The following is a 12,181-nucleotide window of genomic DNA, read 5'->3' on the forward strand; positions in this document are numbered from 1 at the left end:
GTTTTAAGTTGTATGATAATTAAATGACACTGCAATAGGCTAATGTGACGAAATCGAGAACTTTTTATCTGTAATATTATTTATAGTAGTATTTATAATGATTTGGAAATATTACTGACTCCATCCTCTAGATGGCAGCAGTGCTTCAGGAAAACCACTGCAGTAATGACACACCCAACAACAGTAGAGCAGTTGACCGTATGATCAGATCTCTCTACAAAGAATATTTCATTTGAATTATTATTAGCATGGTGAATAATGGTTGAGGACCTGAGTTATTGACACTAGGTTTGTGTGTTCACTCCTATTAAGGAATGACTCTTCTGTCCATTTATTAGCATAGCGCACTTCACCTCAGGTCAACACTTCCCATAAAGTGTAACAGCTGAATTGAACATGTTCTGCTTCCTTAGATCCCAGAGCTGCGTTTATATATTTTTAAAAACTTGGTGAAAAATGATCACAGCTAAAATAATGAACCAGGAAACCAAAAGACATTTTATTGCAACACAGAAACTTTAGTTTGTGAGATATTAAATTGACATAGAGACACTAAAAAGCCATCAAGCCATTTGTTTTAAAAGCATATTAGCTTTAAACACATCAGCAACTCAGCAAGCAATGCCCCCCCCACACCCCCCCCCCCCCTTGTGACACTTTGGTTGCCTTGCCAAAAGCATCTTGATTTCAGCTGAATATCTGAAGAGTTTTCCAGTTACACAATATAAAAAAAAACTAGATCACAGGTTCTCAACTCTGACCCTCGAGGTCCACTTTCCTGCAGAGTTTAACGCCAACCTTGATCAAACCCTCCGGCCTATAACTTTTTAGTAATCCTGAATAGCTTGATTAGGGTAGGAACAAAACTCTGCAGGAAAGTGGACTTTGAGGATCAGAGCTGAGAACCCCTGATTTAAAGCTGCAGGCCGTAGTTTTTCCTCTTTGTCGCCATTTCTGTTCGAAATCTGCAATTGCAGTTATTCGCGGAATTATCAACTTTAGGTGGGTTGTGCCTCGGCACGGCACAGCGCGGATGAATCCAACGTTTTGAGGAGAATGTGCGGCTGTCAGTCACCGCACCGTTGTGGATACTGTCATTCGCAATCACAGATTCTACTTTTTGGAAGTATGACCAACATAAGAATTTTCACCGGAAAATGTCATCTGAACAAGTAACATCCACTTTTGTTCTGACCAACTAAGGGAAAAAAAGCATTGCAGTAAATCGCACTGGTTAAATATAACGATCGCTTATGTCTTACCTGTTTAAAAAAGCTGTCTCTGCGTCCTTTTGAACCCCTTCACGCCAGTTCACGCCACCTTTCAAAAGCCCTACCGATATTTATCTGTGTTTTCGCACGGGCCGGTTGCAGTCTCTTTTTTTCTGTAGCAACTCCGAAGTCCGAAGTCTTTTGCATTTTACAACGGATAGATCTCCAGTTGTCACTGGTGATTGTCGTTTGAACCTTTCTGGATCCACCATCAAACTGATAAGTTTAATTATATCAAGTGCTGTGAGAAAAGGCTATAAATCTCCACCTCCAACATCCTCGCACGCAATATAGCCTATACTAGCCGGGAAACCTTCTTTATGTGTACTTATGTGACGTAATGACGCAAAGACATGCTCGAATTTCCCACGGAAATCCACCAGTACCACTGGAATTAAAAACATTATTACAAGCTTACTGTTATGAACCGAGCTAAGGCAAGCAGATAGTTTTGAACACTGGCTGTTTATGTACTTGCTCCAAATTTTATTTTGGATAATTTTTAACCCAAAAAAGTTACGGACTGCAGCTTTAAATACTTAAAAAGTAAACAGTTGGAGAGCATTTATGGATAATTTGTCAGTGACTTTGAGATGTTTACTGGAATGATTTTGTCTGTATTTGTTCAGCTTTGTTAAAAGTGATTAAAGCACATAGGGTTGAGTAAGAAAAAAAAGTGAGCAAAACATTCACATTCAAGTGCATAATCATACCAACATTCATGTTCATAATTCAAATCCCCTTAAGATTTTTTCAACAGAATTGCACTACAGAAACATTTGTAAATCCACAACCTCGAACCATTATTCATCTCATTTCCTCCAGAAATGTCTGTTCAGAAATGTCTAGGGAAATACTGAAGCGTGAACAATTATATCTCAGTAAAATACTCCTGGATGCTGAATATCACAATGTGTCTACACTGAATGCAACATCCAAGTTATAAATTACACTATGATGCCTCATCACATGCTATGGACACAATATGAATGTTTTGTTTTGTGATAGTGTCTGTCTCTCATGGGTTCAGCCTGAATTCATCAAATACAATCCCAATCTGATAAATACAAATACTCCCTTCTGCTCAAGATTTCGACCAAGTGTGTTTCTCAGGGATAAATGTTAATGTAATTGTAGTCTTCATTAACAGCAGGCTTAACTGCAGTATGATTCTAAATTCATTAATGATTTATACATATCGCATACAGAAAATGTATTTCTAATGAGAATGTAATTTATCTTAATGTTCGTCTGCTGCTAAATCTTAACTGTTATCTTTGGCAATGATTCAGAAACAAGGAACAGACACTAATTTTTTATTTTTTTTTGCCTTCTGGACTTTCCTTAATGAAAGTGTTAAAATATCACCCAGAAGAGTCTCAGGAGTAAAAAGCCACTGTGCGCACTGTAATGCAAATACACAGGGTTGAATTTTAAAGTAATATTTGAGTAGCAGCAGTTACAGAAGTCAAGTGCTCTGTGCTCTTAATGTTTCCCTAATGATACTCTAATGTTAGTAAAGGTTATGGCTTCTCCTTCAGCTGCTTTAGGATGTTTTGCTTATTGACCCTGGCTGTAGCAAAGTTCTATAATTAAGAGCTTTTTTTATGTGGTTCAAAAATCTATTTGCATAGAACCTGTTGGTAGGAAACAGGGTCGCATTATTACACCATGTGCTTCAGTTGTTCATTTGTGCTATTCATTGCCATTTTAAGGCTAATTCATTTCACACTATACGAGACGCCGACCAACAGCAACAGAAACATTTGTTGGGTTTAGTCGGTTTTTAGTAGGTTTAAGTTGAGTGTGTCAGGTTGAGGAATGTCTGGTGATTGTTGGCATTGGTCAGCCTCTGTTGGTGCAGTATGAACTAGCCTTTATACAAATGGATGTTTTAGTTTTTTTGCAAATTCCTGTGGCAAAGTTCATTCTAAATAACTATCCAATACCAATTGCACAAAACAAATGAAGGATAAGACTGCACAAATGAGCTATAAATGTACGACTTTCTTTGTCTCCCAAAGTTGGAGTGGGGCTATGATTTTAAGGCGCCAAACATACATTTGTTTTTCTTACCATGCAAAGAAACACATTCCAGTTTCAAGCACTACGTGCTGGCTCCTTGAACTTCTCTGGAGACGATGTTTAATCTATAAATATTGACCAGGCATTCTCTTTCTCAAGCGACTCCGAAGGGTCATCGGAGGGATGAAATATCCTACTCATGCAATTCTTCCACCTCTCTCAGGCAAACTGAGAATGAAAGGGAATAAGATCCCTTTGGCCTCCACAGGTGCTTTTAGAGACTCGTCTTTGAATCGACCTCCATCCTCTTCCACAACAAACTGAAGAGTCTGAGATTTATTCACACAGTAGATGCAATTATCGATGACAGCGCATCGAAATGGCAGCATGCAGCCCTGCTGCTGGGAGGCACAGTCATGCCACATCTTCACAATGGTGTTGTATTTAAAGACGCTGATGCCCTGTTCGCGGTTAACGTCGAATCGGTAGATGAAGCTCTTGAGAGCCACCATGTCTGTGGATTTTTTCCTGCTGTTGTTGTACGGACACTCCTGCCATTCGTCTCTCTTGGGGTCGTATTTCAGCAACCGATAGAAAAGAGACCCTCCCGATACATACAGCTCACCGTTACACGTAGTGGCTTCATGAGCCACTGCAAATGCCCCTTTAGGTAGAGGAGCCACCGCCGTCCAGCGGTCCATTCGAGGGTCATACTTCTCCACCGTGAAAAGACATTCACCGCCAATGGCATACAGGTTCCCATCCATGGAGACAAGCTTGAGTTGCGATCGTGCTTGGTTCAAGGGTCGGACTTCGCTCCAGCGGTCTGTGATGGGATTGTAGCAGAACACTTTGTCTGAGACTTTGCTTTTCTCCCCAGTTCCCCTGATCCCGCCGGCCACAAATAAGTAGTTGTACATGGTACAGATACCACAGCCCCTTGTGTTGATGTCGTCCGGCATGACGGTCAGGGTGTGCCAGTCCTTACTGCTCGTGTTGTAGTAGTAGATCATGTGATTGTCCTCAAACGACGTGATGGAGAGGGGACTCTGGGGACGGCTGCTGTTTCTGCTGGGCGGTCTACTTCCTACACGTTCAAACACATCGTTAAGTTCCGCCACCATCAGGCACTTGCGGCTCTCCATCCGTTTGCGCAGGATGAGATCTCTCTCTGAGCCTGTGAGGCGCCCGTAGACCGCTGGATCTCTCAGGACCTGGAGATAGTTATCGCTCATGAATCGATAGGCGGTTTCTTTCAGTTCATTTAGTCGCTGCTTTTTGGCGATAGTTAGGATTTCGTAGCAGTTCTCAGGTGTGATCTGTGTGGATATGGTATCAATAGCAGCCTGTACCGCACAGGGCATCTGCAGGATCTTTGCCCCTGTGATGACATCCACAACATTGTCTTTGCTTACGTTCATCTGGGAGGTGTAAACATAATCTACAAGCACCAATAAAGTCTTGTAGCTCATTCCTTTTACCTTCAGGATGTCTCTAGAAAGCCTGGCTTTAAAATAATCACTTTTCTCAGCTAACACTGATTTGTGTGCTTGTATTTTCTGTCCGCCCACCTCTATGACTAAATTCGGCTCTTCTTTTGCAGAGAGAGCTTCTCTTACAGCAGATCCACTCTGCTTTAGCCCTTGGCTTGATTCCAGCCCAGTCTGTCCAAATGATGTTCTGTTGCGGGTCTGATCTGCTTCTGCAGAGGAACTTATAAAGCATCCCAGGGTTTTCTCAAGTGACCTCGTTTCCTGGGAGCTTGAATAGGAATGATTTCTGTCTTCTGTGAAGGAGACATTTTTAATGTCAAACTGACTCCGAACAACCTCCCCATCTCTTAGGGCTTTGGATAATTTGTCAATTTCCTCCTTGTTCTCTGGTCTGAAGCACAGAGAGGGTGTCAAACTGCAAGATACCTTTGTTCCATTCGTTTCTTCTCTAATATTCCCTTGACTTGAAGCTTGACTAATATTTCTCAAACTGAGGTCTAGATTTTGTGCTCTTCTTGAGTCCAGAGACTGAATGTGCTCTTGAAATCCACTGTCGCTAGATACAGTGTCTTGTGCGTATTCGGCACCTGTTATAGCACCGTAGTGTCCCAAGCTCCTGTTGTCAGTCAAACCTCCTGATTCAGACGTATTCCAAGTACCCTGGAGATCCTGCAGTATTTCCATGCTGGGGATACCTGTTTTCCCCATAGATGGGACATTGTTGTTGTTCCCTTCAGTGGGGATTGGTGGTTCTGGAGAGTCAGGGTTTGCAGCGTGAAATATAACGTCTGCTTGTACTGTGAACATGTTTCTGTCTTGCAGAGTGTTGTTCATCTTTCTGTAGTTGCGGCACACTGTCACTGTCACATTTAGTGCTTTCAGAGCAATAAGAACAACTTAATTTGTCAGAAGTTTCTCCTTTGCCGACTGTAGAGCTAAATTAATCCCAATGAACCTCATGAATGACTGGCAGATCCTAATTATTGGGGTAATGATATTTCAGAGACAGCATTGCTAGGAATGTCCTAGTCAGACAGGTTTTATGTTTGTTCCATCAGAGTACATTTCACCCAAGTATACAAGAAAAATAAATAAAGTTTTCTTATATTGAGAGAAGATTGTGTTCTCAGCTCTGGGTCCAAACCTTCCAAGAAAAGAAAACAATGTTATTAATTTACATAATTACAAACATATAACCACAATTTATATTCCTAAAAAGGAACTATCTTGTAATGTAAAAAAAATGGTAAATATAAAATGAAACATATCTTCTTTTGGGGGGAAGCCTCCTATTTATTTCTTCTAACAAGGCAAATTATCTGTCTGCTGCAATGACAGTAACATATATCGTAAGCATGACTTAATAAGATACTGTTCAAATACTCCTCGCAGATCAACACCAAAACGCTAAGACACTATAATGCGCACGCGCACTATTCGCAAACCTACTAACAGCTTTAAGGATTAAATCTTAAAGACGTCGAGAAACAGAGAGATTCATTAGTACCTTAAGTTAATATTCTGTCATTAAATAGTCGTTACATGACCTGTTTTATAGATTTGATAAACATGTGCAAATAGAGAAATTATTGATCGCGCCAAGAAAAAGGTGAGGCAGTTTCAGACAAATAAAGTAATTCTTGAAATAATAATATTGAATACATTATAAATTGTTCAATATACAAGGCCCTAGAACCCCAGTACGTGATAATTGGCAGCATTTCTTTGAGCAATTCCTTACACAAAGCGCTATGCAAGTCAGTGACTGTCTATCCAAATGCACCGCGCTGCAGGGAGTCTAACGTTAGACATTTGTCTGAGATTGTCTTGAGTTTTTCTAAATGTAGACCACTTACCCATTCACGTGAATGTACTATCCATCCCATAATGTAATAAAACGTTTACAGTTCAGCAAGAACTTATCCTACTCGACCAACTGTATGCGTCTGAAAGCCTCGACTGGAGAATCGGCGTCCACAAAATATCATTATTTATGCGGATGAAGCGAAATATATCCCACAGAAGCCATCCCGAGCTCCGGATCTGATCGACACCACCTCTCTACCCTCGGAGTGCTTTGCAGTATTTGGATTTTACTGTTAACTGAGAGGTAGTTATTGATCTAAACCACACCCCCGTTTGTGTTCACCCTCTATACATCAGCTGCTGATCAAATCCGCGGTAAGCGCGCGACGTTCCTATAGTCTCGACGCGACGCGCGCGGCCAAATGAAGGATGTTGCGCAACGGTCTACGGGAACTCCCAGCAGCGCGAAGAGCATTTGAACGTTTATTGCATAAAAAATACGGACGTGCCAAAGCTTTTTAGAAGTTTCATTGAACGTTTTAAACACCATTATGCTGCAATAAAATGTAGTGGTTTTCTTAAGCAGAGAAACTGGCCCAATCCGTAATGACAGTGTTTTGTAAAAAAAAAAAAAAAGTCACCATATATTCTATATAAAAAAGGCCACAAAATAGGAAAATTTGTCATTTCAGGCTTTAAATTGTCTAGAACAGATTGACTTGATCTGGCCTTCTCAAATGTGGTGAAGTTTTATGGGCGCATTATAGAGGAGAGGATCATTACTCTCCATCCTGATATTATGGGCTGCACTGCTCTTCAAAAGAGTTACTATGGTAACCACTCAGAGAGAGCAACACATCAGAGTTAAGACTGTCTGTCAGCCTGACAGCACATGGTCATACTGAGATGTCACTATTAGCCCTCTAAATACACACATCAGCTGTTTTCAGTCTGAGGGGACTCACAAATATCCCTGAGCCCGCAAAGGCTGAAAGCATCACATATATATAAGTGTGGCATCCTGTGAGAGAGGAAGTGGAAGGACAGCCTCCTGCAGAACAACTAAATCTCACCCTTTTTTTTTTTAGGGAGGATGCCTATTGCTTTCATAGCATTTTGAGGACTTTGTATCTCAAACATCAGAAGTTTCATCCACGTAGATATCAGATCAAATATTCTTACAAACACTGAAATATCAGCAATTTTCCTTTCTGTTAAAAAACTGTAAATACAAGTTTAAGAACTCATTTACTTAGGCATTTTGCAAAATGATTACTTTTAGGGGTTGTCTTGATCATTTTTCCATTGTGCAAAAATCTGTATTTCATATAAATATTAAAATTCTCACCAAGTGCATAGATCCAAGAATATCGAAGCATCCAATAGTAATCAACCATCACAGTCAAGGGATAAACATTACTTTTTTTTAATTTCCCTTTTAGGCAGACACCTTGCAAAATGAATATTTGAAGACCATTTTCTCTGAAACATTTGCACTGGGAATATGAATGGGGAAAAAAACACAACCATACATTTTCATCTTTTTTAAATAAGTTCTTTCCTTCCGTCCTTCTTTCCATGTCCAGGTCAATTTTACCCATTTTACAGGTCAAATTTACACTCTAAAATCAGTGTTGTTATTGGTAAAGTGCATTTCATAGAAATCCATCCAACTCCTCTTTCAACCTCTATTCTTCTTGGGTCATTCCCTTATGTGTGAGCTGGCAGTTATAGTCCATCAAAAGGGAAAAGGAAATAAAAGCAAGTGGAAAACAAAACAAAAATAAAATAAACATGGTTATCTAGTACACTTGCACAGATATACAAAGAATGTTGGTTAAAACAATGGTATATATTTGTTAAGTCAGAAATACATATCACAATGTGTCAATATAAAGCTTTTCCATTACTTTAAATATCGAGAAGCATAAACCTTAAATTAGAATTATGGAGGAACGCCATTTCTCTTTTAACCGGTAACAGTCGACACCAACTTCACTTTAGCACCCAAAAGAATCTCTGGCCCGCCAGAGAAACCCATACAAGTCATTCAGTCACAGGTTGTAGGCAATCACAGAGGCCAATCTGAAGGCCATGAAACCTCAGATGAGCTGCTGATGCAGCCAGTGTTTTAAGCCCTCTTTTACAAGCACCATTCTAGTGTTGAGATGCTTTTCACAAAACGTCTTCAAGAAAAACAACTAAAATGAAATGAATAGCTGAACAGATGCAGGTAAGAGTGTTTAAAATGAGACAAATTAAACTGTTATGCTAAAGCATGGCTAGATTTTTTTTTGTTGCAAAATGTAATTATTTAACAGTTAGACCTGAATATTTTCACACTGCAGTGGTACTGACATATTTTCACGAATGTATCTTTTAATTTAGGCGAATGCGCCAAGTGGTAAAACACATTTCTCTGATGCATGGCCGAGTACTTGGTAGTTCAGCTCATTCCTGGAACACAATCTTTTTCCCTTCATTCATGAATCTTTTTTTCCCTGTCAGCCCATGACTGAAAGCAAGGTCGGTCTACGGAGCTGCTCTCTCTGACATGCAATGCCCTGGAAGGAAGACACACACAGTAAAAGCATCATTAGAAAAGTGAAAGAAAGAAAAGATTGATGGATACTGGTGTTTGTGCAGCTGCATCCAAACTAAACACTGATCCTCACCGTTGACACCTCCATCTTTCTCCCTCACACGTTGGGCAGTGGTATTTGCCACACCATAATGGTGGACACCATCTCCTCGTGCTTAGACTGTTTTGTTTTTCTGTTGATTCTGCGGTGTCCCAGCCCTCCAGACACCACCAACAATGAGCTCACATTCGCTCTCTCAGTCTGCTTGGCCTTCTGGAAGTGCGCTGGCTCGTTCAGCAGGTCATATATCGCCCCGTCTTCTGGCCCGTGCTCTAAAGAGCCCTGAGACAGAGCCAGAGACCCACATGAGGAGGACAGGGAGTCCTGGAGAACTGGAGCATGTGAGGGAGAGCTCAGCCCAGAGCGGTTTTCGTCGAGTTGGGTTCCCTGCACCTCCTGGGCCCCAGGCTGGCATTGGCTGGGTGTGCTGGAGGTAAGAGTTGCCATGGTTGCTTGGGAGACGTTACACACTGCTGTTGCCATGGTGAGGAACTTGACTGGGCCATGGTGAGCATGAAAAGAGACCATTCCTCGACCTGGAGCGAGAGATTCAAACATGACAAATCCGTTAAAAAAAAGTATTCTCAAGCAGAATAAAATGAAAAAATTAAAAATTGAAATGCCAGAAGGCAAAAACATGTAGTAAAATATATTTCTCTTCATAAAAACAAAATATATATGTTTTTGATTTTTAGTAATGACATAATACGCAAATTTTAATGTTTTAAAAAACAGATGTCAATAAAAGTATTCACTTAGTATAATTTATATTCTATTATCGTATTTATTAATATTTTAAAACATTTTATTTAGCTTTAATTTATTTTACTACAGCTAGTTGTCAAACTTCATTTAAATAAATGAAAACTATTTTTAATAGTTTTAGTTAACAGTAACAATACTGGTCATAAACTGCATGAAAAATGGAAGTGGTTATCAAAAGCTGAGGCAGAAGGTAATTTCATTGTTGGGTGTGGTTTGTTCCTGAACTTGTGCTGAGCTGCAGTTTTAGTAAAACTAAAGTACTACAGACTAGTAAAATTACTACCCAGAGGGCACTGAGTAGCCAACAAACATCTGCTGTTTACACAATTCCACAGCTATGCATTAAAAACGGTTTTAATGAATTTCTAAATGCACTGCCAGATGCCAACAGACTCTTTGTCAGGTTTTGTCTGATCAGTGTGTTGCCATGTTGGCATCTGTCGGAGCTTGTTTTCACCAATTGAACACGATGAATCGGCACTTGCCGGGTCTGGGCATTTCTGAGAAATGACGTACTGTAATCTCGGTGATTGTCTGCATTTGTCTGTGCGGTGTGAATTGGCCTTAAAGGGATAGCGCACCCTAAAATTAAAATTAAGTCATCATTTACTCACCTTGGTGTTTTTCTAATGCAGTATGATGTTCTTTCTTTTATGGACCACAAAAGGAGATTTTTTTTTAAATGTCTCGCTCGTCCATATAATGCCAGTAAAAGGCATTTATTTATTTTTTTTATTCTCCTTTTGCAGTCCATAAAAGAAAGAAGGGCATACGGCATTAGAACAACACCAGGGTGAGTAAACGATGACTTCATTTTTCATTTTAGGGTGAACTATCCCTTTAAGTCCTACAAATGGCAGAATGAATTAAACCCACCTGTAACTTTTGGGATGCCCTGTAGTCTGGGCACAGACAGGGCCACTGTAACCCCGAGATTTGTCCCCACTAACAGCAGACCGTGACTGACTAACAGACTGCTCACAGAGACTCTATGCTGTCCTGAAGGTGGAAACACACATGTGATAAAGAATTATTTTATGACTTGCACTGCTACCTAAATCAGAGAAAGTGCATACTACTAAACACTTGTGGCAAGCATTCATGACTAGAGGTACTTGGTGAAATATTCACTCAGTGGAATAATAACATCATCCACACATGCTAGGCTGTGTGGGTAGGAACACGACAGCATGTGTGGGTAGGTTACTATGGGGATGATGCTGAACAGCAGTTGGTTTCCGAGGAAACCTGACACTATGCTCTTAGAAATGAGAGAAAGGTCTCATTAGAAAGAGAAGAATGACAAATGCTTAGATAATTGGTTAAACAAACAACTCTAAATCTGTCAAACACAATGAACATGTACATAAACTGGAATAATTTCAATGAAATAAAAATGATCAAAAGTTCTATTTTCCATAAAATAGCTACTGAAGTCCAGTCCAGTCACAATCTGGTGAATGATATTAAATCTATTTCAAAATAATTTGGTGATTAGCCAAAAGCAATTCAATGTTTAACTCTATTAATGTCTTTCAGCCATTTCTGACCCATTATCGGTAAAGAACATGAAATAAATTGACGCTGAGAAAAATATCTAAATAAATACCATAAAAGCAAATCTGTAATTTTTTATTAATTAAATAGTTCCAAAGTTGGTTGGATGGATGGAAATATAATATTTAATATAACCTTTGGGACCGGTTGAATTCATGAAGTTATGAGGGACAATTAAGCGATAAAGGGATTTTATACACTAGACAGAAATATAATGTGCTTGCAAAGAATGAATGGCATCAGATACAGATAAGTTCACTTATTACACATGAGCAAACACAACTGCAGGCAAAAAGGAACAACATATAACTTGACCCTGACTATACTCTCACACTGATCTGTGGGTTAACCATCCTCCAAACACCTGACTGGACAGAACCAGACTGCAGGATTGAAAAGTCAGAGAACAATGTCCTATTCAGCTGTTCCAGTGCTCACTGACTCGTTTGGAAAGGGTTGGCTCATATTTCTGAGCATCGCAGATCATTACATTAGTCATGGAAACTGCTCTAATAGGTGCTGTTACTAAACAATTGAGGAATGAATGAGTTTGCAAAAACATTACTCTGCACAGTTTTGAAGTTTTTAAAAATATATTTTTTTACTGCATGTCCTGAATATT

The 12,181-nt window shown here is 39.7% G+C and overlaps 2 protein-coding genes across 4 annotated transcripts in view; both read right to left on the minus strand.

Annotated features, from left to right (window-relative positions):
* Positions 1-479: 479 nt before the first annotated feature.
* kbtbd11 (kelch repeat and BTB (POZ) domain containing 11) lies at positions 480-6,967 on the minus strand. 2 transcript variants are annotated; one of them, XR_014032215.1, is made up of 3 exons: positions 6,646-6,967; positions 907-5,933; positions 680-754 (listed from the first exon to the last, which is right to left on the minus strand). XR_014032215.1 is itself a non-coding variant. In XM_081394420.1 (2 exons), exon 2 carries the CDS (start codon positions 5,621-5,623, stop codon positions 3,494-3,496), a length of 2,130 nt encoding a protein of 709 aa, XP_081250546.1. In that variant the 5' UTR covers positions 5,624-5,933; positions 6,646-6,967; the 3' UTR covers positions 480-3,493. The 2 variants fall into 2 exon arrangements, 1 of the variants encoding a protein (XP_081250546.1); XM_081394420.1 differs by having other exon boundaries at positions 480-5,933.
* A 1,031-nt stretch (positions 6,968-7,998) lies between these two features.
* Positions 7,999-12,181, minus strand: part of arhgef10 (Rho guanine nucleotide exchange factor (GEF) 10) — a 50,438-nt gene continuing 46,255 nt past the window's right edge. For both annotated transcript variants that reach the window (XM_081394039.1, XM_081394038.1), the window contains 3 exons: positions 10,879-11,001; positions 9,271-9,773; positions 7,999-9,159 (listed from right to left, as the gene is read on the minus strand). In XM_081394039.1, the coding sequence (XP_081250165.1) occupies positions 9,295-9,773; positions 10,879-11,001 (602 nt within the window). In that variant the 3' untranslated portion in view covers positions 7,999-9,159; positions 9,271-9,294. The remainder of the gene's footprint in view (positions 9,160-9,270; positions 9,774-10,878; positions 11,002-12,181) is intronic.

This window comes from Scardinius erythrophthalmus, assembly GCF_964197995.2.
Source record: "Scardinius erythrophthalmus genome assembly, chromosome: 19".
NCBI classification, from domain to species: domain Eukaryota; kingdom Metazoa; phylum Chordata; class Actinopteri; order Cypriniformes; family Leuciscidae; genus Scardinius; species Scardinius erythrophthalmus.

Bases quoted from the DNA above. Each gene is read 5' to 3' on its own strand.
- kbtbd11 (XM_081394420.1), bottom strand. From the start codon at position 5,623: ATGAACAACACTCTGCAAGACAGAAACATGTTCACAGTACAAGCAGAC.